The sequence below is a fragment of the Phragmites australis genome, chromosome 2 (assembly GCF_958298935.1).
Source record: "Phragmites australis chromosome 2, lpPhrAust1.1, whole genome shotgun sequence".
Classification (NCBI taxonomy): domain Eukaryota; kingdom Viridiplantae; phylum Streptophyta; class Magnoliopsida; order Poales; family Poaceae; genus Phragmites; species Phragmites australis.
In genome coordinates, this window is record NC_084922.1 from 40,285,036 (window position 1) to 40,309,865 (window position 24,830).

The 24,830-nt window shown below is 39.6% G+C and overlaps 1 protein-coding gene across 3 annotated transcripts; it reads right to left on the reverse strand.

Annotated features, from left to right (window-relative positions):
• Positions 1–565: 565 nt before the first annotated feature.
• On the reverse strand, positions 566–20,283 carry LOC133908846 (ubiquitin C-terminal hydrolase 13-like). 3 transcript variants are annotated; one of them, XM_062351027.1, is made up of 32 exons: positions 20,048–20,283; positions 19,770–19,851; positions 18,283–18,418; positions 18,040–18,197; positions 16,861–17,126; positions 16,569–16,787; positions 16,388–16,496; positions 16,184–16,299; positions 15,559–15,657; positions 11,271–11,380; positions 10,847–10,921; positions 10,375–10,453; positions 10,144–10,290; positions 9,988–10,068; positions 9,791–9,910; positions 8,874–8,996; positions 8,029–8,109; positions 7,805–7,890; positions 7,605–7,713; positions 7,407–7,475; positions 7,212–7,322; positions 5,369–5,424; positions 5,098–5,275; positions 4,919–5,020; positions 4,770–4,841; positions 4,614–4,679; positions 2,866–2,931; positions 2,646–2,720; positions 1,775–1,891; positions 1,363–1,437; positions 1,168–1,254; positions 566–1,082 (listed from the first exon to the last, which is right to left on the reverse strand). In XM_062351027.1, the coding sequence occupies exons 1-32, from the start codon at positions 20,069–20,071 to the stop codon at positions 1,041–1,043; spliced, it is 3,336 nt and encodes a 1,111-aa protein (XP_062207011.1). In that variant the 5' UTR covers positions 20,072–20,283; the 3' UTR covers positions 566–1,040. The 3 variants fall into 3 exon arrangements, with proteins under 3 accessions (XP_062207011.1, XP_062207010.1, XP_062207009.1); XM_062351026.1 differs by having other exon boundaries at positions 1,168–1,251; positions 7,805–7,893; XM_062351025.1 differs by having other exon boundaries at positions 7,805–7,893.
• Positions 20,284–24,830: the final 4,547 nt, after the last annotated feature.

A 24,830-nucleotide genomic window follows, 5' to 3' on the forward strand; every position in this document is an offset into this window, starting at 1 on the left:
TCTGAATAAAAGGCTTGCCAGTCTTCCAATAAACTGAAATTTCAGCAAACAAATAAAAGAAAATGGCATGGCACTCAGTGGTCTGGATTTCAGGGAGATGATTCTTTAGCCTTTATGCAATGCACAGATCTGGAGTGGGATGGGCGGGCTGCAAGATACAATGAACGAAGCAATTAGATGAAAGCTTAGTTAAACAAAGGAGGGGGGAGGCGCGATGCTCCTGCTACTGGACGAACGGGCTCCATATATGTCCACCGTCGTGGATGGCGTGTGCAAGCTTGCACTTGACACCAATTACACGAGGAGCGCCGACTTAGCCCGTCGCTCTAGACGAACTAAGCGATCGTATTTACGACGCGCACGTACAGATACTGAAGTAGAGAGCTGAACAGAAGAAGAGGAAACCGGTCTGTTATTTGGAGGGAGCTTTTTGAAAAGAGACGCCCACGCTGGACCATACATAGACGCCACATAAGTTGGCTAGGGCACACTTGCCACTTTGGACCTCAAATGCACCAACAAGTTGTTGTACTTGTTGTGCAGTTTACTCATAAACAATAAAAGATACAAAAAAAACACTGAATCAATATTAATTTAGAACTGAAACAGGTTTCATGAGGTTAATGTCAACAACCCCACACAGAACACTGCTGGGGAACACAAATGGACACTAAGGTAATCAGCCCTGATATACAGCCTCCAAAAACTACCTACAGGAAAGAGTTGCTATAAGAACCCTGTACATCAAACCAACTGAAAATTTTCTTTTAGAGAAGCTGCAACAGATTGACTCTTTGCAAAGCCTCCTCCATGTACATGACCAAAAACAAAATAACTCGCATTGGTAGAACAGGACAGTGCCCTCATATACAGTTCGGCAAAACAAAAAGGCACACCAAAACAACGAATAGTAAGATAGACTTCGGCAAGGCGTTCTGCATGGTGTGGGTAAACTAAGATGATGTTCCTAACCATTCATTTTCGCAATGATCACAGAAGTAATTCAGGATCCATCACACAAAAGTGAAATATCACCATCTTTAGTTGTAAATCTTCACTGCCTTCTCAAGTGAATGACGGTTCTGCAATTGTGTCAATCTACAGTCAGAATATGCCCTGCGTTCATGTAACAGTGACCCATAATGTTAACATTCCTTGGAGTGATACCTGACTGGCCAAGTAGGGCCTTTTTGGGGTAGTGGCTGTATGCTCCAAACCAAGGTAATGTTCCCATGCTCCATAAATATATTTCTGCTTTAAAGAAAAATACCAGGAAAAAGTTAGATAAGACTTAATTTTTCATTCAACCCTGTTCTTGCGAAAAAAGATCTGTACGACCCCCAAAAGGAAATATTAAACCACCTGGAATCGGCTCAAAACAATATCTGAATCTTGGAGGTACTCTGGCCGACTGAATGCAAAGTAAGCAAATTTCCACTGATCAAAGCAACATAACATCAGATAGCATCCAGTATAAGATAAAAAGGTATAAAATAGTGAAATGACACATAAATGTACACTATGCATTAGCTAATGTTACTCCAGCCAAGCCAAAATGTCCATAAGACAGTGATATCAGCAATTGTGCACTGGAGACGCATTAACGCTGCCCACATAATTCGGACAATATATTCGGCAGTAGGGGGGGGGGGATGATTAGCAAAGCAATAAGAACTAATAGTCAACAGAATAGCTATACCCGGAAGTGCTTAAATGATTTGTCAACATAAATTAAAGGCAGAAATCGATCCTATTACAAGGTTGAAACAAGTACCTTTAGAAACTGCTCATCAGGAACTTGAAGTCTCTTCTGAATCCGTACTTTGATATCCGACAAAGACTCTCCATCGTGAATCAGGAAGAAGAAAGGTTCTCCAAAATATTGAATGTGCTGAAGAGATAAAGTGACTAAGGTCAATAAAAGTAACAACTACTGAACCATGGTGGCTTCTCAGAAGGCATGAGAACAAGCACAATATTTGCATTAGGATTTACTAAAAAACTAGGTACATGGAAACACATATGGTAATAGAATCACAAACCCAGATGAAAAGCTTTTGGCAGGTCAGATACCTGTGGAAGTTAGAAGCCTATATAGTGGCCCACACAGGGTAATAGTTAGACCCCAGTCATTTTGACTACAGCAGTTAAATTGAACAATCTAGTGGTTCGGCTAACAAAATTTTAACTGTATGAAATCTCAACCTGCCCAAAGTGCATCAGGTGAATCAATGGCCAGGTATGATGTCCAAGGATGGTCTATGTGATGATAATCCTAACCTATAAATCGAATCATGTTGTACTACATACATGAAAAGTTCCAAATTCCAGCGGTAACCAGCTGGCTAACACCAAGAATCGGAAAAATCCAGCTGGATCCTGGGGGTACTGCAGACCCTGATAACAGTGTGAATTGAGCTCCTTTTTTTTTGAACTATGTTGCTGTAAGAAGTTAAAATAGTTGAAAATTTGAAAGAAAAAAAAAGATGTGACAAGAATGGGATTGGACCGGCAAATGGTCTGCCATGGTCCGGGAAATGTTTGAAAAATGGTTAAAATCCTGCATGTATGTGGTTCCATTTACAATATCAAATCACTACAGGGAGCCTTGAAGTTTAAGGAATGAAATGCTTAAAGTTATGTACATGATTATCTTTGAAGAAGTGATAGACATGAACCAAACGGTCTCGAGGCCCAGCAATTTTCTCTTCTCCAGGAACCTGACAAACAATACAAAGTAGGACAATATGTGAGGGGTAGGCAGCAGTTTACTTTCGGAAACACTAAGTTCAATACTGGAAAAAAACTATAGCAGAAAATGCCAATAAAAGTTCCGTAGAATCCCCCTAGCATAATGGTGCATACCTCTTCAATACGAAGAGGTCCATGATGGTCACTAACTGAATCTAACTTGTCAGCAGGTTCATACACCTACAAATTACATGAAGCAATCGACTGATCATCCAAAAAAGGGCAACTTGAAAAATTCTGAACATCATCTTGATCAAAGATGGAGAAAGGCAACTTTCCAAATAAAGAAAGTGTAAAACTTAATGGACATACAAACATAATGTGTTACGTTCTTCCTAATCAAACAAAGAAAACGCCAATAAGAGTCACAAACTCACCATCACTCCTAAACCCCACACCTCTCACAACCTCTGATGCACCATATCTTTTTTTTAAAGGGAAACAGTAGGGGAATCCCCTACTGTGGTAAATATATTAATAAAAAAATAAGGAACTGTACAAGGAGAAAACAGGGAACTGTACAAGGGGACAACAAAGAGGAGAGAAAGAGAGGAAGGGGTTTAAAGAAGCGAAGAAAGCCAAGAAGAGACCAGGGGTCTCAAGGACACAGACATCCTTAGAGATTGTAAAAGACACCACCTTTACAAAGTTAACTTTCCAACTAGAAAAAGAAGGATTAATCTTTCTGAAAATAAACTCATTTCTTTGCTTCCAGATAGTCCAAGCAGAGATGATGAAGATCTCCATGAAGAAAGGGCAATGAAACTCCCTTTTTGCCTTATGCATCATTGGGAAGAAATGAAGATGTTGGTCCCAAGTGATACTGACGAAACTCCAGCATCTGGAGGCAAAAGGGCAATCAAAGAAGAGATGGAGGCTGTCTCTTCTACCCTACTGTTGCAGAGCACACAGTTATAGTCATTTCCTTCAATTCTGAGCCTTTTCCTCTTCAGAAGATTTCTAGTAATCAGTGGGACTCGAACCATCAGCGGGGACTCGAACCCACCATCATGTTCTTTCAGCCAAATATATCTACATCATCAGTGGCACCAAATAGTAGGTGCACTGCTATCAGAGCTCCCACCATGATCTATAGTTGCGAGGCTGAGAGAACCCACAAGGGATTGGCAGTAGCAGGCAGGGCAGGGACATGAAATCTAATAATGTTTACACAATTAGGCTCCCACCAGGAATTAGAATAACATAGTCATTTACTATCTTCCCTCCCAACACCCACAACCCACCCACTCCCCCAAAAAAACATTGGCTAGATTGGTGTGCTGCTGTCAGAAATACTATGTACCGTATTAGCTAAAATGGCATCTGATCTCACCCACCTACATGCCCTTCGCAACCTCTGATGCACCAAATCTTTGGAGGCATCAGCAGCACCTCAAGCCCCACGTTCTGAGCTGCCAGCCAAAGGTACTCACATATTCCAGTAGCCCCTGGCAGGTGCACTGTTATCTACAGTCCCACTGAGATCTATAGTTGAGAGACTGAGAGAACTCACAAGGGACTGGCATTGGCAGAAGAGGGGGCTGGGCAGGGACCTGGAATTTTACTAACATTCTTGCATTTTGGCTTCACAAAATATAATTAGATTTTAGTATAGTATCTGGATCACCCCTATATATTCAGTTTGGTCCTTGACCCCATAATTTTTCAGTTTGGTCCATCACAGACTGGTGCACTGCCTTCAGAAATAATCTCTACAGTATTAGTTCAAAGGGTATCCATATAAAATAAATTATCATAACCGTTAATGTCCAAGGGCCGAAACGTTCGCTCAGTCAAAAGTACTCGAGAATAATTAAATCGAGAAGGATATCTTCCATGGCATCATCGAACTACTGAAGTACCTTGCATATCTTGTGAAGGTAGACATCAAAAAACCGGAATTCAGCATCCTTACAAGAAAGCTCAACCTAATAAAGGAACAAATGAAGAATACAGAATTAATTCGCTATGCCCACACCAATTCAAAGAAATATAACAAGTTACTGCAGTCAATTCACCTTTGACTTCAAGTTTTCAATCAACTCAAGAAGAGTGCTGCTTTTTGGTGATCGGATAGAGTGAAATGACACCTGACAAGTAAGCATTATCTCAGGACATGGTCAGGAAAATATAAGCAGTTGCAAGCACACAATGGGTACAAACTAACCTCATTGTTTGTAGCATTATGAAAAGCAACTCTCAATGTTTTTAGACCTTCCAGTTCAGGCAAAGGAATGTCCAGTATCTCATAATATAATATGTCACACATCTGCTAAATCAAAGGAAGCTCAAGTAATCTGAACAGAAATACAGTACATCAGAACACTCGAAAAAAGGGTCCCAAACCTGACTGTGATGATGTAGCATATCTGAAAGATGATCAAGACCTCTGTATTTGATGTAATGAGGTTTGGGTTGCTGAGAAAATGGATTATGTTGTGTAAGCCGAATTTTAGAAGGATCGTCCAGACATAGTTTATGAGCAACCTTCTCAACAACATCATCATATGTTGAGCACTTTGAACTTCACAAGTAAAAAGTTAAAGTTAATGTAACTATTGCTGCAAGAAAAAATATCAGTGATTGGATGCAGACTCAAAAAAATCCTAACACATACAGCTCCAGAGAGAAGTCATCTCCTTTTGGCTTCTGAAGCAATCTGAAATGAACAACCTACAGAAAACAGCAAATAAATTATCAGAGAAAACAACAAGTAATGAATAGTAAACCATTAGACAACAATCAGTAAAATAAAAAAGCAGAATGTAATTTTTAATGTGATGCCATTCGCATTAACAAAGCAACATCTAACATCCTTTGATCAGAATTTAAAAACCAGAATCCGTTTATCTTCGCACAATTATGTCATGTATAATATTGTCCTCATAGAAACTAATAAAAGTAATTTGATAATTTCATTTTACAACAAAATTGAGATCACTGGAGGCCTGCATTCAATTGTGCAGTCAACGGTGTTCTATTTTTTAGTGATGAAAATGCTTGATATTATTTTGGAGCAACTTTTACACATTTGATTTCTAAAAAAATTGGCAACCAGTTCGAAAATGCAATTAGCTGAGTCTGACATGTAGGTCCTAGCCCTGCACGCGTATGGACCTCCAATAAAAGTTCTGAAAAATCAAAACTTTTCCAATGGCATTTATCCAAATTTCCCTTTTGAGATAATTAAAAGTGTATAATATATTTATTATTCGCTACACATAAAAAAACTCATATCACCCACACACCAACATAAAACCCCAACTTGGCATACAAGAAAATCGAGGAATTCCAGAATTGAACTCATGACCTCCCTTTGAGTGCATTAATTTGCTAGTTGGGTCAGAGTCAAATACAGAAATGTTAGCACTTTTCAAACTTATTGAAATAATAATAACGGAAGAGAAAAAAGCAGTTAAGGTGTTGATGAAACCAGTGCAGTAACCCGAAAAAGAAAGATCAATCTCCAAAGTGGCATTTATATTGCTATTTACACTGGAACTTGAAATAAAAAACTAAATGGCCTACTCAGGAATCAATAGAACTATCTTGCAAGATACTCTGGTGTAAAAAATCTTGTCATTTTTACATCCATTCTGACGTTTCAAAATGTCAAGATTGGCCACATGAAAACAATGAACATATTTGTTCAAAAAGAAGTAATTTCATCATATAAATAGACAATCTTATATATTTTTTGCCAACACGCTGTGGTAATTAATAGTAGTCAAAGTTGCATTTTCTCAAGAACGTACTAAGCATAAGTTTTTTGGAGCAAAGGGAATATGGTTGCATGTCAACTTATTAATTTGCATGTCTTTATCTTATTCCTAAGTTGTTTTCTAGAAACTTTCGTCGCAAACTTGTACTATAGTAACAGAAGAACTTAGTTTCTATTCCAACGACTGTCTTTTCAATCATTCTCCCTGTAACATATAACACTAACACCATCAACACATCAGATGTTTTTTATCCATTAGTGGAACCAATCAGCAATTATTCACTATTTACAGCGATATGAGTCAATTATGCAGGGTATTGGCAGTATACCAAACAAACGTAAGGTTATAAGGCTAGGGGCCATGTTTTCTCCCATCCTATTTCCTATAAACTACAGATTAAAAAATATGGCCATTGTCAAGGATGAATTTGTAATTTTGCATATTCCACAATTCCAACAAAGCAAGACGTCAACAATCCAACCAACCATCAAAAGACATTGTTGTTGACATGAGCCCACGTTCTTGACAAGTAAAATTAGTCATTGGTAATCATAAAGATAATGGCATAGTATGCAAAGACCTACCATTGCTGATGTTATTGATAGAAGGCACATGGCCACAAGAGTCATAGGAAGTTAACAGTTTGCAGAAAGTATGAGACATGTGTAACGCTAGGTAACCAAAGAAAATAACTGCTCCAAAAGCATATGCCGCTAAGCCTCATGCCACAAAAATAACCTGTCTATTATGTATATACTCGAAGAATGAAGAGACACTAGGATAGCGATATTGATCCATTTTATCTGGCGAACAGCGTTTTTGGTAGCATATTATGTCACCATCTTCAAGCTGCCAGCAGCACACAAGAGGGCATAAGTAAAGCAAAGATAATTATCAACAAGAACAAAACATTAATGTCATAATGGTCCAAACCTGGCTCAAATGGAAAGAAACCTCAGTATCGATTGGTAAGCACATCACACTTGGTTCAAACTTTATTTCCTACAGAGGTTTAAGGAAAATAAGTAGAGTACCACAAAAACTTTTTGAGATTTAGGTAATGGTCATCTGCATTTAGAATGGTAATAAGCACAGCTGAAGGTCTGATACTCCAGCAAAATTATATCTAACCTCATACAGCTCAATATCTTCATCAGGCGGAAATCCAGCGATCAAATTCAGCCTTTTTACTATATCCGATGGTGTCCCTGAAGCTTTCACGATAAGTTTTCCGACATATCTGTTTCGTAATCACAAAGTATCTATTCAGCTTGGTTGAGTTACCAATAACTAAACAAATAAATAGCTATATTAGGGAGATAGAAATGAACCTCAGCTCTTCCTTTTCGGGATCATAGAGCTTGAGGAAAAGTAATATATCTTCCCTGGTCTTTACAGGAGGAGCAATTGGATGATTCTGCTGTATGTGTCATAAGCTATGTTAGATGTTATACAAGTAACAAGACCAATGCAAAGTATGGTTCGGTAGATGAATTACATCAATAAAACACACTGAGCAACTAAAAGCAATTGAACAAGTAGTTAATCACTTAACCTGTCCAAAATGAACCTCCAAGAACAGCCTTACTTCAGAATTCTGTAACTTGTTTATTGTTGCATCTTTAAGCAATCCAATCTGCCCAAGAAAAAAAAACATTTCATTAATTGTGAATCGAGATAAGTGACAAATATAAAACAAATGGAACTTTATACAACCAACAGAACTAGGGTATATCTTAAAAGTGGTCGACTTGATAGTCCATGAATTAAGGAAATGGATACTTAATCAAAGCAGCATATGGATTTGATATTGCATCGCCCAAATGAATGATGAAGAGAATATGTGCTGAACACATACGACCCGTTGTGGTTACATTAGCTATCAAGTCATACCAATATATATTGTGAACCGATGCTTGCATATACCAATATATAAACTATTGATTATTTGTTTCATCACCAGGTCCTGTGCAGGTTAGGGTCCACCTGTCGGGGCACCAAGCGCCCTTTTAAGGCTGGGTAAGGGTAAGTCCACCCCTTAACGACAACAAATTCAATTGTAATGCCTGTAAGGTGGGGGAGTGGGAGGGAAAAAATGACTCATGAAATTTGCAGTTTTATGTTCTATTTTTTATCTTTTACAGATCCAACATCCATTGTGCAGGTAGCGGCAATTATCACAGTTGTTCTTTTAAGGAGAATAATTTGAATGTTCCTCTGAAAAAGTCCAACACCAACACTATAAGAAGTAACATATTTTTACATATGCCAAATGGATAGAACATGCAGGAAGCAAACCTGCCAGCTATTTTTCAACATTAAGTCCCTTGAAAGTTTAGGAAACAAATAATCACTGTCAAGTAAAGTTAGACAACTAATATATTGCAATAGTTTACTTACAGCAGATGTTTCCTCCTGGAGAGTCAATGTCCGATTAGGCCTGTAGGTATTGTTCTGCCGTTTAGCCCACAACCAAAATCGTTGGGATTGTACCGGGATGCCAAATTCTTTTGAAAGCTCCTCCTGCCAAGAAAGCATCATGGAATCACAAAGCCACATTTCTTCCCAAAACGTATCGAACATAAAAATTTCAGATTTTGACATAGCAATTACATAGTGGATACCAAAGAATGCAATTGGAGCAACAGCGGCCCAGTAAAATAGTTTTTCTCATTTGCTAGATACTAACAGCATCAGTAAATTAGTTACACCAGTTGGCTAGTCTAATAACAAATCTAGTCTCCTGATGCTATTTTTATGCGGCCAGCCTATGCAACTCTTTCAGTATGTTAGTGTTCAAACTAAAAAAATCCAACCGCACGACTTCTGATAAAAGAATTAAAAGACGAGTAGCATGAAACTTAAGGAAACAAATGAGCATATGCTCATTTTAGAAATCCACTTTGTATCATCCACATTTATTATAATTTGTTTATTATGCTAGCATGTTGATAAAATTAGTCTGTGTCATTAAATTACAGTGTTTTCATGCCTGATGTCCTAATCCATTGGCTACAAACTATGGTAACCTAGATATAAAAAAACACCGTTCAATTATACAAGTCCGAATACTGGAAATGCTTGAAAACAAAAGGTACAAAAGGAAAAATCCTAATGTTGCAGCCAATTATTCAGTGCAATAGTACAAGGTAAAAGGAAGCATAAAGGATAGTAAGTACATAGCAGCAAGTATTCATTTTGGAGGAAGTAGCTTACTATTCTACGCATATACAAGCAAAAGCATATCTTAAATTTAGAACATGTCTTGATCTATCATCAGTATTCATTATCCAAACATAAAGCCCTGAAGATAATACCTTGACCTCATTGATTGACATGCTTTTAGGTGCACGGAAGCTATTAATTTTGTCAAAGTCCACAAGATCGAAGTACACATGTCTTCCAATTTGCTCTGCCAAATCAGAGTCTCTGGCCACCTGAGTGATTGTATAAATGAAGTAACAACTGAGAAATAGTCTCACCAGATAACATAATGAACTAAAATAAGTCGAACCTTCAATGCAGTGTACATGTGAGCCTCAGCTTTCTCCTTTTTCTTATATTCCTTTTCTTCATGTTCCTTTCTTAGCCTAGTCTGGGAAGATTTAAACGATATTAGAACAAACTCTACCACATCTAAGAAATGAAACTGAAAATGAACAAGTAATACCTTAAGGTGTTCTGATATGTCTTTCTCATCCAAATCACAGATGATTTTATCTTTGTCACTTTCGCGAATGTACACAAGCATGTAAGCATTTGAATACTTGGTAAATCTAAGTGGGGTAGTATTCAATCCAGGGTTGGTATGGGGGAGCTGAGACCAAGAAAATATCTTCAGAAGAACACAACATAGTTAAGGCCAAAGGAAGAAGTTTCATTGTTTAAGGGTATTAATTACCTCTTCTTCACCACCATATTGCTCCTCTAATGCCCGCTTCATGTCTTCCTTTGTCACCCGTTCATCATCGAACTTGTACCTAAATTTTCATGTTGCAAAGTAAATGCATTACACATTAGAGCAATGACCATCACCTTATTCATGTGGAAAAGGTCAATCTTCAAAAAGAAGTTTGCTTATCCAGATCTTTCCATTATGAGATCATGACTCGTGAGTTACACAATAGAGCAATGACCAAAAAATCACTAAGGTGTCATCATAAGCTTACGAGTATATGACAAGATTTCTTTGCATCTGAACTTAAAATCGATAGTACAGACTTCATATAATGTTTATTGTATAGCTATTGCCTGAATCGCCTTTTGGGATGAATTAAAGAAAAATAAGAACTTGATCTGATATCAGTCAAACATCTCCAGTAAGTATAGACATAAGAACAGTTCTACTAGTTGAATATTAAACTGAATGGTACCACAGATCTTGAAGGGTTGGGCGAATAAAAGCATAGTAGTGTCCTCCATTAACTCCGCCACTATGAACTAGTACGCTGCATTAAAGAGAAGCTACAAAGATTAGTATAAAGGCCCAAACTACTCTTAAACACACAACAAAACTGAATTGTGGAAATCATGTTAACGTAAGGGAAAAAATATTAAACAAGTACCATACTTTCACCATATTAGTTTGTCCACTATTACAAATTACAAATGGGAAGGAATTTAGCTTACAAAATAACAAAACATAAATAGTATGCGAACTTGACTAAAATAAGATGAGCATAATTAATATTGGTAACATGTAAAATCTAACCTCCTTATAATAATTAATATGGTGAGACAATTTGAGTGACAAAACAAAAGAAAAATATGCGAATGAGGAGCTTATTGAACTATTACCTGTGAAGAGTATAGAGGTTACGCACACTTCTATCAGCTTCCGGAGAAAGATATTTTCCATTGTCTCTATCAAGATCCAATTGAAGTGGGAACTCGTAACGGTCATTTATCTACATTATGCAAATCAATTTAGTTTAAACAGTGCAATATTGCAAATAACATATGCACAAGAAAGTATTTTACATGTGTGCCTCGTGGTATGGTTGTGCCTCCAACCCCTAGCAAACCTAATTATTTAAAGAACACTCAAATCACTAACAGACTGTTAAATTCCCCTTATTAGCTGTTAAACCCAGCGTTTTGAATATTTAGAACCATTTTCTAAATGTAAGCCTTGTTCAAAAGAGTTGCAATTAATGGTCCATGTGGATCATAACATTACATAAAAGTGTAATAGCAAATGATGCTAATATAATGTGCCGTCAATCAATTATATGCCCGAGATGCCCATTATTTTGCTCTTGCTAAAACCAAAATGGTGCAATAAGCTATGGAAAATCTTCAACCTGCAATACACTGGCTAAGATTATTTGCATGTGCTTTTGGCTTATATGTGATGAAAGATTAAAAAAAGCCTGTCCTGGAATTTGAAAGAACAAGTTGTGTACGTTATGCAGGCTCATGCACTGCTTGGCAGCAGAATGATATCTGGTATATTTTATAATACTTATGATAATAAAGTTTATTGACAGTTTGGCCAAACTGCAACCAAGGAATATCCAAGTCAACCACTAAACAAATAACTGCACCCACACTCCGTGTCAGAAAATATCCATATGAAACGAGTGATAGATGATAAAAATTCCATACGATAACTACATTAGAAGTTCAAGTAGATCGAGGCAATGAAAACTAAGCACGAAACATAGCCAGTTCTAATTTCTCCATATCCTTTACTACAGGAACGTGTTCGGAAACACAAACCCATATCCTCAATACAACATTATTGTAGTTGTCAGTGTAATAGATAAGAGGGTGCCTAATAGGGCAGGCCCCACACCGCATGATGTTAGCCGGCAATAGATATTTTCAAGACCATGGCGTCACCGCTCGACTAGGATGGGGCTCACGCGACCAGCCCCTTGGTCGCGGTATGAGACATTGCGACTAGCCAGGGCAGGCACTCCCTTTCGACGAGCATGGTCGTGGGACGGCGTGGTGTTGCAGTGACCCGTCCCGTAGCATAATGCTATAGGATGGCCTGACGAATGAGTGTGACGGCGTTTGGTGATGAGACAGGGCATGCAGAACAACCTGAGCAGGGTGGCGTGCATACCCACCGTCATGATGAGCTAGAAATAACTAGGTTACGTAGGGTATAGGTCTGTCGCCTGTTTTGGCACGGTTCATTTGTATAAGTGTCTCTTCCCCTTGTATATAAAGGGGTGGAGACCCAGATAGCAAAGGAGAGAACACTCTGTAACCATTTCATACACTCCATAAGAAAATACACGACATAGGGCTATTGGCCCACGGGAGGCCTAAATCTGGATATATCTTTGTGTTCTTGAATTCCTTTGACACACACACACAAACCCACAGAAAAGTAGATCAACACGCCCATCGTCTGGTACATCCCGGATACATTGTTAGAGATCAAACCCCGACGGTAGCCTTCTCTTATGTGATCTTAAGCACCACAAAGAAAGTAAAAAAACAACAACAACAACAACAACAACAACAACAAAGCCTTTCAGTCCCAAACAAGTTGGGGTAGGCTATAGATGAAACCCATAAGATCTTGCAAGTCTAGTCATGGCTCTGGCACGTGGATAGCTAACTTCCACGCACCTCTGTCCATGGCTAGTTCTTTGGTGATATTCCAGTCTTTCAGATCCCTCTTTACAGACTCCTCCCATGTCAAGTTTGGTCTACCTCGACCTCTCTTGACATTATCCGCACGCTTTATTCTTCCGCTATGTACAGGCGCTTCTGAGGGCCTGCGTTGTATATGCCCAAACCATCTCAAACGATGTTGGACAAGCTTCTCTTCAATTGGTGCTACACCAACTCTATCACGTATGTCCTCATTCCGAACCCGATCCTTTCTTGTGTGGCCACACATCCATCTCAGCATGCGCATCTCCGCTACACTCAACCGTTGGACATGTTGCCTTTTAGTTGGCCAACATTCTGCGCCATACAACATCGCAGGTCTAATTGCCGTCCTATAGAACCTGCCTTTTAGCTTCTGTGGTACTCTCTTGTCGCAGAGGACGCCGGAAGCTTGGCGCCACTTCATCCACCCGACTTTGATTCGATGGCTCACATCTTCATCGATTTCACCATCCTTCTGCAGCATCGACCCCAAATATCGAAAGGTATCCTTCTGAGGTATCACCTGCCCGTCAAGGCAAACCTCATCTTCCTCGTGCCTAGTAGTACTAAAATCGCACCTCATGTACTCAGTTTTAGTTCTACTAAGCCTAAAACCCTTCGACTCCAAGGTCTGTCTCCACAGCTCCAACTTTCCATTTACCCCCGTCCGACTATCGTCGACTAGCACCACATCATCTGCAAAGAGCATACACCATGGGATATCACCTTGTATATCCCTTGTGACCTCATCCATCACCAAAGCAAAAAGATAAGGGCTCAAAGCTGACCCTTGGTGCAGTCCTATTCTAATTGGAAAATCATCGGTGTCACCATCGCTTGTCCGAACACTTGTCACAACATTATCGTACATATCCTTGATAAGGGTAATATACTTTGTTGGGACTTTGTGCTTCTCCAAGGCCCACCACATAACATTCCGCGGTATCTTATCGTAGGCCTTCTCTAAGTCAATGAACACCATATGCAAGTCCTTCTTTTGCTCCCTGTATCTCTCCATAAGTTGTCGTACCAAGAAGATAGCTTCCATGGTCGACCTCCCAGGCATGAAACCAAACTGATTTTTGGTCACGCTTGTCATCCTTCGTAAGCGGTGTTCAATGACTCTCTCCCATAGCTTCATCGTATGGCTCATCAGCTTAATCCCACGGTAATTAGTACAACTTTGAATATCCCCCTTATTCTTGAAGATTGGTACTAATATACTCCGCCTCCATTCTTCGGGCATCTTGTTTGCCCAAAAAATAAGGTTGAAAAGCTTAGTTAGCCATACAATTGCTATGTCTCCAAGGCATCTCCACACCTCAATAGGGATACCATCAGGGCCCATTGCCTTGCCTCCTTTCATCCTTTTTAAAGCCTCCTTGACCTCAAACTCTTGAATCCTTCGTACAAAACGCCTGTTGGCATCATCAAAGGAGTCGTCCAGCTCAATGGAAGAGCTCTCACCTCCTCCATTGAACAGCTGGTCGAAGTACTCTCGCCATCTATTCTTAATCTCATCTTCCTTCACCAGAAGTCGATCTGTCCCATCCTTGATGCATTTGACTTGGTTGACATCCCTCGTCTTCCTCTCACGGATCTTGGCCATCTTATAGATGTCCCTTTCCCCTTCCTTCGTGTTTAACCGCTGGTAGAGGTCCTCATACGCCCGACCTCTTGCTTCACTCACTGCTCGCTTTGCGGTCTTCTTCGCCACCTTGTACTTCTCTACGTTGTCAACACTCCTGTCCAAGTGTAGGCGTTTGAAACATTCTTTCTTCTCCTTGATAGCCTTCTGGACATCCTCGTTCCACCACCAGGTATCTTTCGCTTCGCTTCTACTTCCCCTCGTCACCCCAAACTCCTCGGAAGCCACCTTCCGAATGCAAGTCGCCATCTTTATCCACATATTGTTTGCATCACCTCCTTCCTCCCAAGAGCCCTCCTTAATTACCCTCTCCTTGAAAGCTTGAGCCGCTTCCCCCCTGAGCTTCCACCACTTCGTTCTAGCGACTTTAGCGCGCTTATCCCGCTGGACACGTATCCGAAAGCGGAAGTCAGCCACCAAAAGCTTATGTTGAGGGACAACACTCTCTCCAGGTATCACCTTACAATCTAGGCAAGCACGCCTGTCTTCTCTTCTCGAGAGGACGAAATCGATCTGGCTAGAGTGTTGGCCACTACTAAAGGTCACTAGATGGGATTCCCTTTTTTTAAAGAGGGTGTTAGCTACGATCATGTCGTAGGCTAGAGCAAAGCTTAAGACATCCTCTCCTTCTTGATTCCTGCTTCCATACCCAAAGCCCCCATGCACCCCCTCGAAACCTGTGTTAGATGTACCCACGTGGCCATTGAGGTCTCCTCCTATGAAGAGCTTCTCGCCAATAGGTACACTCCTAGCCAAGAAAGTAAAAAAACATAAAAGGGAAACACGTATGCAGGCAAAGATAAAGATAAGTCAAGTACAGACCTTAACCATTGTATCCCGCACAAAATCGTATTCAAACCGTTTTAACTGAAGTTGCAAAACTGGAGGGAAGTCAATAAAAAGCATCCCTTTCTTGGCATCCTGGAAAAGATAGAAAATTCTTTCAAACTACAAAACAAATCTAACAATTATCTTATAATATTTTTTTCCATACCACATGTTCATCAAAGCATCTTTTCCTTATTAAAAAATCATTACTGCACCCTAAATTAGCACTTAGGTCTACATTAACGACCAAATTATCAGAAGTAGCAAATAACAATTAGTTGAAGGCATGTTTGGTAATTTAAACAAAATAAATACAAGCCAAGCATCAAAACCTAAATTACCATGCAAACTAGAATCAAGTATGGCCTCAACAGATGAGGATGCATTGTTTACTTATTGTTAATGAGATTATCTACTTTGGTTTTGGCACAGATCCTGTTCAAGATGAATCTGCAAGCTGGACAAAGGGAACACACTACCTCTACAGTAAATTAATTCAACTGCACTGACAAAATTTAAAATGCATATAGTAAAACCTTCAGACTCGTCAGACGCAACATTTGAAGGTTATAGATATTTTCTTCAAAAAAAGATTATAGATAGCAGAAGTTGAGCTCACCTGCAGACCATGTTGCTCAGATTGGTACTTATTATCACCTTCTAACATCTCCACTTCAACATACTTATCAAATGATGCATATACATCTGAGCATCCCTTGACATCAAGTGCAAGATCTGGAGGGTAAATAACAAAATCTGCTATAACTCTGTAATCTCAACAAAACCACTTTAAAATGGTCCATAGTAACACCTTGTTACCTACCATAGAATGACTCTTTTCTTGTAGATTTGTACTCAACATTAATGCACTCAATATAATTCATATGGTGACCCTCAAATAATTTTTGTATTGCTCCTTCCACAGTAGTTCCCTGAAAGAAAAGAATAGCTGCACATTAATGAAAGGGTAATTTATTTATTTTCTACAAAATTGAATGACAAACCTTCATCTTATTCTCTAGCTTTTCGCAGAGAACCCTGTTCAATTCTTGAACGTCATGCTGCATGAAAGAATCATAGGTATCCCATCCAAAAGATTTTGTAAGCTCTTTTGTAGCAACACTATTGTCACTATGCTGAAGTTTGTAAAAAAGACTTTGCAAAGCCAATGGGATGCTCCCTGAAGGTGTATCATTCTCCGATGTAGGCATATGATATACAGCCTAAAATATGATTTCAGTATCAATACCACAATGAAAGATTAACCATAAGATAAAAGCAGAAATGCAGCCCCACCTTCCGAAAGTAAGGAATATGATAAAGTGTCTGAAGAAGAGAGTTCATGTAACACGTAGCTCCTTGATTCTTGAGACCAACATAACCGGTCACCTTTTTGGAGTCATAGTTCAAGAAATCAACAGTTCTTCGCACAGCAACCTCAGCTTCAATAATGCATTTATCATTCACAACATATCCTTTACTAGAGTCATACAAATCCACCAAAGGCATAAAAGAAGTGAAACCCCAATCACTTTCTCGGGCATTGAATTGGTGTGTTGCTTCTGTGGGAGAAAAAAAGGAAGCACATCAAACAATGACTGGTGAATTGTGTCAATTAACATGCTCCTAAAAACCTGTCTATTGGCATGAAAACCAAGAGGTACATTTCAAAATAGAAATGCAACTTGATCCCAATAAAAAAAAGAATGTTCTTTCAGCCAACCTAGAGTTTAAAAAAAAAATATCAGCAAGGAAAAATGTTAGTTACTCTTTGCTGTTATCCACCTTGAACACTTCCACCTCTATTAGTTGACATTTGGAATAATTAAGCTACCTACTTTTCAGCAGAACACACATCAGCCACATCAAAAAATGTCAAGAATTGACACACAACATAGCACAAAACATTATTGTGTATTACCTTACTTCCTTGGAAAAATTGCTTTTTCAATCAACATAGAGAAAAAAAATGTCAAGTAGGATGTTAGTTACTCTACTTTATGCAAACTTTTGCTCAACAAGTCATTCTCTTTTATCTATTGACTTGGGAGCTTTTTCTTCCTGTATTGTTCTTCACCTTGAATGCTCCAACCTCTATGTTTCAGAAGTTGAAATAATTTAGCTACCCATTTTGCAGCAGAGAAGAACAGTGCAATACATATCAACCACATCGGAAAATATCAAGGCACAATGCAGCATAGTATAAAATATTTTGTGCGTAATATCTTATAAAAAGGCCATTGTTTACTATCGATATGTCACAGAACAAAGAAACATTTGTAACATTGAAAAAACAAAGGAAAGTAAACAATTGTATTCATAAGCAAGCAGAGTAAACTCCATGCTGACTATATGAATGTACACTTACGCTGATGCAAAAGAATGAAAAGCAGTTATGATGCTAAGAACACCAAGGAAGCTATTGTAACTTTTAGGCAAGCAGATATGAGGTAGGTCAGAGATAACAGGAAATACCTTTTCTTGATGATAGTTTGCTGTCTAATTGGTTTACCACAGCAAGGCTGAATTGTGCATACCTGCTCCAGCCAGGAGGCAGCACATTTGCATCAGCAACATCCAGGTACATTGAAAGGTGATCTACATTATTTCCTCTTGGGAAGACCAACACACGCCTGCGAGGAGGTAATATAAGGCACTAAACTAAGCTCTATAACCGGATTGCACAATTAGAAGCGATGAGCAGCTGCATATACTTACCACTTATATCCCCCAACTAAAAAATCGTCAGAGTAGTGCTTTCTAACATTGCGTTTGGAAAAAAATTCAATGGACCATGTAAATCTGGATGTAGATGTATCTGGCATGAGTTGGTTCTCAATGGTTGATGCAGATTCTGCAATAAGACCAAAGAATAAGTAATCAGTGGTAGCGAGGAGGAAAAGGTAATGAGGTTTTGCATCCTCCAGACTTCATTAAACTTCGCCTCCACAGTGTCAATTGACAAAAAAAACACAACCATTGTACCAACTATGCACACATCTAGCATTTAGAGTGTACTAGTCAATCTGCACAGACAACAGAAGACACCATGACCTGCATTCCATGACCTAATAACAAACTAACAGCAGACACTACAGGCAACCAAGAACTAGCACCAATTTAGTAACTTAACAACCCCACAGAAGTTCATGTACAAACTCTATGAGAACCATGGGTAAAATAAAATACTCACCAACACAGGTCGCATAATGAACAGAATGCATGCAAGACTGCATAGAATGTCTATCTCCATCAGATGCTCTAGTTAGATAACCCTATCGATTATCATATATAGTCTCGAATGCGTGAGACTATCTGTAGGAGCCATATGTGCAATGATAGCATGGTTCAGTACCATAAATATGATGGCTTTAATGTTTAAATCATTGCAGATAGCTAACACCATAAGGAAACAGACCTATCACTCTTCAATTGCTAACGTAATCATGCACCGTTGCATCTGCATCTAGTTCATTCAAATGGATGACACAATTCTTCTATGTCAGTCATTTGTGACTCCATGTCAAATGTCAACGCTCATGGCAGAATATATCCAAATGACCTTGGTTGGTCACGATAATATTTCCAATAAAAATAGCTAAGTACAGATGATGCATTATCACCATAACAAAATTCAGCCAGAAATTCCACATAGTTTGATTAATAATAATCAGCAAAAGTTGCGAGCACGCATAATTGAGAAAAATTTGTGAAGCAGAATTTTATTTTCCCTTGAACATTTCATGATGGAATATTTATGTTCTCATAAAAGTACAGTAGCTCGAAAACTCCCAACACGTAGGTTATATCTGCCTCACAGATCACAAGTGACACAAATATTGAAAGGCGTAAATAAAGATGGTGACAGTACTTTGCAACAATGAATAACCATTATTGTCCTCTTTATACTTAATAGTTCAGATCCACAAACAACAGTCGCTTGACATAAACTTATCGCATTGCCAGCTGTTCTAATATCATGACCAAACTAATATGTGCAAAGCAATAACTTTGAGAGCGTAGCAGCCAGTAGATAGTGAAAACTAAGGTCATGAAACAGCAGTACTATAGTCCCAATCATATCTCAACATTGATAACAGAAAAGAGTAGGACGCTACAAAAGATAATGTATTAGCATAAAGCTCCAAAAGATGCAAGCCAGATAACTGTACTCGAGAAAACCCGAGAGGCACCGAAAATCTCACCTTCCATCGGCTGCGGCCCCTCAACGACATCCTGGTGCGGGACCAGCACCTCCTCGTCCTGGTCCTGGTCCTGGTGCGGCTGCTGCAAACAACAAGCGCCAGAACGGTTCAGAACACGGAGAGCCAAAACAAAAACACAAAATCCACCACCGCAGCACCAGCCGAAGAGCACGCGATTCGAAACCATCCCCGAATCGCGAATTCCTCCCTACGAAACGGTGACGGAGCGTCTGGAGCGTTAGAGTGGCGGGAGTGGCGATTGGGGCGCGGGGCTTTACCTCGGGGGCGCGGGGGACAACCATGGTCACGTACGCGCGGCTCCGGCGCCGGCGGATGGACGGCGGATCGGATCGCGGCGGCGATCGCCGCGGAGAAGAGTGGATTTGAGACCCAGGGGCTAGGGTTTAGGGGAGAGACGAAGGGTGGATGAAACGCCGGAGAAGAGGAAGAAACGAGGAAGAAACGAGGAGAGGGTTTCCGCTATAAAGGCTGCGGGCGCGGCTTTTCTGAGGGGCGGTTTGCAGAATTTCGGTCGCACACGCACCATGGATTCTAAAGCCGGGCCGCGAACCGGGCCGGACTGGATAACGGTTTACCGGTTGGATCCCCGGTCGAACGGTTGGTTCTTTTCAACCGGTGGAAAAATAAAAATAGATAATATATGGCATCATGTTTGTTAAAATAGGCAATATAGTAACGTATTTGTAAATTTATCATTTGTATTTGGCACTTTGTTAAAAAAAACCTAATTTTGTTACGCGAGGTATCGAAAAAGGTGGAACCAACTGTTTTCAGCACCTGAGATGCCGAATACGGCATTATGTATCTTATTTGGCACCTGAGTTGTCGAATACGGCCTGTATTCTACACCTGATGTGTAGTATACAGTGCACAGTATCGTATTCAACACCTCAGATGCCGAATACAGCATGTTCTTATCGGTAGCAGTCTTGTCGCGCTTTAGTTGTCGCGTGATGTTGTTGTCCCGACGTCTCACGTGCTACTGTTGTTCGCGTCTTATCGCGCTTTCCAGCCCACACGCTGATGTCCCAATGCCAGATGTCATGTTGAAAGGATCGAATGACCCAAGAGGAGATGTGAATTGGACGCTAATTAAAACTTCTACCGCTTTCTAAAACAAATAACAACCTTAGTCTAGATAAAAGAGAATGCAACTACGTGATTTAAACTAGGACAAGGCAACTAAACAAACAAGATAACTAAGAGAGAGAACGGTAAAGAGAAAGACTTACAAGAACCAAGATACTCAAAGTAAAATGCGGGAATGTAAATAGTTGGAGAAGAGAACACCAATTTTTTTCCGAGGTTTCGAGAAGTTGGCACTTCCCCCTAGTCCTCGTTGGAGCATCCACTAAGGATATAGATTCCCCTTGAGTCACCAAGACTCAAGTGCTCCCTCTTGATTGCCTCTTCTCCATCTCCGAATTGGCGAGCATCAAACCAAGTACATCATCTCTTCCCGGGGCTCCCACAAGTCCTCCAAGAGCTCACCGAGAACACCTTCGATCACCAAGACCGTCTAGGTGTTGCCAACCACCAAGAGTAACAAGCTTGAAGCTTCACTTGACAAAGACAAAGCCTAGACAACAGCTAGATGCACACTTGTTACTCTCCAAGCACTAAAGATGTCCTTAATCTTCAACTAAGAACTTGAAATTAAACATAAGTGCTCTCTCTTGCTTCTAAATGACACACCGAGTGTATGAGCTGCTACAGGGTCGCAAGAGCAATTTATGAGACCAAATGAGTGGGTATTTATAGGCTAAGGATCAAGAATTAGCTGTTGCCTAACAACCCATAATTTTTCTTAACGCCGGAAGGTCTGGTGTGAATAACTCTCTCCACATCGGAATATTCGGTGCTAATACCCCTGACAGAATAGTCGTTAACTGTTCCATTAGCCGTTAAAGCTCCGGCGTTTCATCCGGACTAACGCCGGATCATCCGGCGCATTGAAACTGGCCAGATGATAGTTTGCAACCTCTCTGTATAAAATCATTCGGCGTTTACTCTTCACTACGCCGGACCATCCGGCGTGTAGAATCAAGCCGAGACTGTACTGCAAAGATTACTCCGGCGATCTCACCACTCGAACGCCGGACCATCCGGCGTGGACTTCAACAATTTTTCAACTCAGAACTCTTAGGAAATTGCTCCGATGCTGACAACAATTTTGGCGCCGGACCATCCTGGATAAGCTAGAGAATTTTGCTGACCTCGACCAAAGTAAACTCCGGTGAGTACACTCTTCATACAGAGGATCATCCGGTGTGTTGAATATTCGCTGAATTCATCCAATTTAAAGAATCTTGAGTTCTAACTTCTTGGACACTCAACCAAAAGCTTGTATGAGCTACCTAGCTTTAGAGATTCACAAGTGTGCATCAAATATGTCTAGACTCACCTAGGTCAAGCTACAACTCTTAACCTTCCTTTATAGTACGGTCAAAAGACTAAAAAGAAATAGAACATATACTACTCTAAGTGTCCTTAATCTTCTTGTGACACTTAGAACTAGAAGATCATTAATCTTCATGCACATGTCCTTTGATCGTCCATATAAACGCTTAAAGGGCCAAGAGTATCAAAGCATCATTGTGAACTAAGTTTTTTCTTTTTCTTTGATACCGTTCAAAACACATATGTTAGTCACAATGATACGACTGTCATTAATCACCGAAACTCTTACCACTTATTTAGGGGCCTAGATGCTACACATGTTTTGCTATATAATGACAGCAGGCTTCATTTGATAGCTGCAGTGCGAGAAGAGAGAAGAGGAGTCATAGCATGAGGCGAGAAATAACCCGAGGAGCAGCAGCGCAAGTTACTCTAAATACTTAGATTATATATTTAATTAATACCTAGATTAATAATACTAATTAGAGTAAGTAGATTGTTTAATTTATTTAATTATATTAATTTAATAAATTAAAGTACTTAGATCATTTGCTTAATTTGATTATATAAATTAGAGTATTTACGTAAATTAATCTGATTTATATGATTAATCGTATTAATTAGTTTTATTTAATTAATTTGTTTAATTCAATTAGTTCGATTAATTAGCTTAATCACTTGGGTTTAGTGAAATCGTGGAAGATAGTATGCAGTAGCAAAGATGCATGATGGTGAGTCTCACATGTCCATGGGTGCCTCGTCTCTTAGTGGCACTTTGTGCAAGTGGTGGCGTAGGATGATGTTCTAGTACATACATGCTCTCTATAGGTGTAAGTAGGGTGTTAATGCGTAATGTGATACCGTACTCGCAACAAGCGGCTCGAGTTTTACTCCTCTTCCTTCTACTTTCGATGCCTCCTCCTGCACATAGATACGGTGATGGCCATCGCTCCTCTTGCTTAGCTCCGTCTCCGCCCCCTCCTTCCTGACTTCGTCTCCATCACCATCCTCTACCGTGTCCACCCCAGCGTCTTATTAGGATTTTTGTCTCCATCAATGTCATCCTCCCTGGCACAGATCCATGTAGTGGCAGCGGTGGCCAGCTAGGTCATCGCCATGGGAGGCTGATACGGTGATACACCGTCATCTCCACTTGACATCTCACCATCGAGCCCGTGCCCTCATGCAATCCCATGTCGGCGGCCACCCACCACATCATCTATCCCCCTCCCCACCGTGCTGCTCCTCAAGTGTGCTCTAATCCAGCGGAATCTGGATGCGCGCTGATTGATTGATGTGATTCGTGGAGTGAGGGCCGGTCACCGGTTAACGTCGGTGAGTGTTGTGGATGGAGCACCGAGATCCATGGCTTGGATGAGACAATGAGGTACATGTTGCGAAGTATCGCGCTGGTGTTTCCAAGCTTCGCGTTGGCGCAGGTTGTGCAGAACAAGCTGCTCATGCCTCACCCCACTGCCGCCGAGGACGAGAGCGCCATTCATTGACAAAGTATTCCCGATTACATTACCGAGCAGAACCAAATAATATATGTATTCCGATACTTCGTTTATAGTCACAGTTTATTTCGATTCCATTACCGTTTGCATTTGCGCTCGCTAACCAAACACCATCTAAAGGCCTCGAATGCCTGCAAGAACCGAGCTGCTTGCTAGGAAATTCCTTTGAGCCAGGTGTGTTTCAAACAGGCATTAAAAAAAGTCGAGCGGTAGCCCAAGAACTGGGCAGATAAACGGCCCCTTTGACAGCGGGCTTCATTTGATAGCTGCAGTGCGAGAAGAGAGAAGAGGAGTTGTAGCACAAGACGAGAAATAACCTGAGGAGTAGTAACACGACTTACTGTAAATATTTATATTATATATTTAATTAATAGTTAGATTAATAATACTGATTAGAGTAAGTAGATTGTTTAATTTATATATTTATATTAATTTAATAAATTAAAGTACTTAGATCATTTGCTTAGTTTGATTATATAAATTAGAGTATTTGCATAAATTAATCTGAGTTATATGATTAATTAGTTTTATTTAATTAATTTGTTTAATTCAATTATTTTGACTAATTAGCTTAATCACTTAGGTTTAGTGAAACTGTGGAAGATAGTATGCAGCAGCAGCAAAGATGCATGATGGTGAGTCTCACATGTCCATGGGTGCCTCATCTCTTAGTGGCACTTTGTGTAAGTGGTGGCGTGGGTGATATCCTAATACATGCATACTCTCTATAGGTGTAAGTAAGGTGTTAATGCAATGAGAGCAAAGAAAGGAAAAAGAAAAAAATCAAACAAAAAACTTAGGTTGGACCGAAAGATTTGATTAAAATAAATTATCCATGGAAATTTTGCAAAGTGAATTCTAGAAAAAAAAGCATTAATACTTATTAAATATTTAATCGCAATAATTGTATATTAATATTTATTAAATATTTTAATTCAACAATAAATATTAATAATTTGATTTGAATTCAATATTGATGATTTAATTAGTATTGTTAATTTACTAACATGTAAATAATTAGTCGTGTATCGTACATACATCTAAATAGTTATTTTATTATATTTATGTTTGTTTAGCAAATATGCTATGATTTTTTATATTTATTATGAAGAACGTCTCACAG

What these genes read in the sequence shown, in the direction of transcription:
- LOC133908846 (XM_062351025.1), bottom strand. Translation starts at nt 20,071, where the DNA reads ATGGTTGTCCCCCGCGCCCCCGAG. An exon ending in CAAACTATCATCAAGAAAAG is followed by an intron (nt 17,127 to 18,039) that starts GTATTTCCTGTT and finishes TTTCTCCCACAG; the next exon opens with AAGCAACACACCAATTCAAT. An exon ending in AGTATATACATAATAGACAG is followed by an intron (nt 5,425 to 7,211) that starts GTTATTTTTGTG and finishes TGTTTTCTGTAG; the next exon opens with GTTGTTCATTTCAGATTGCT.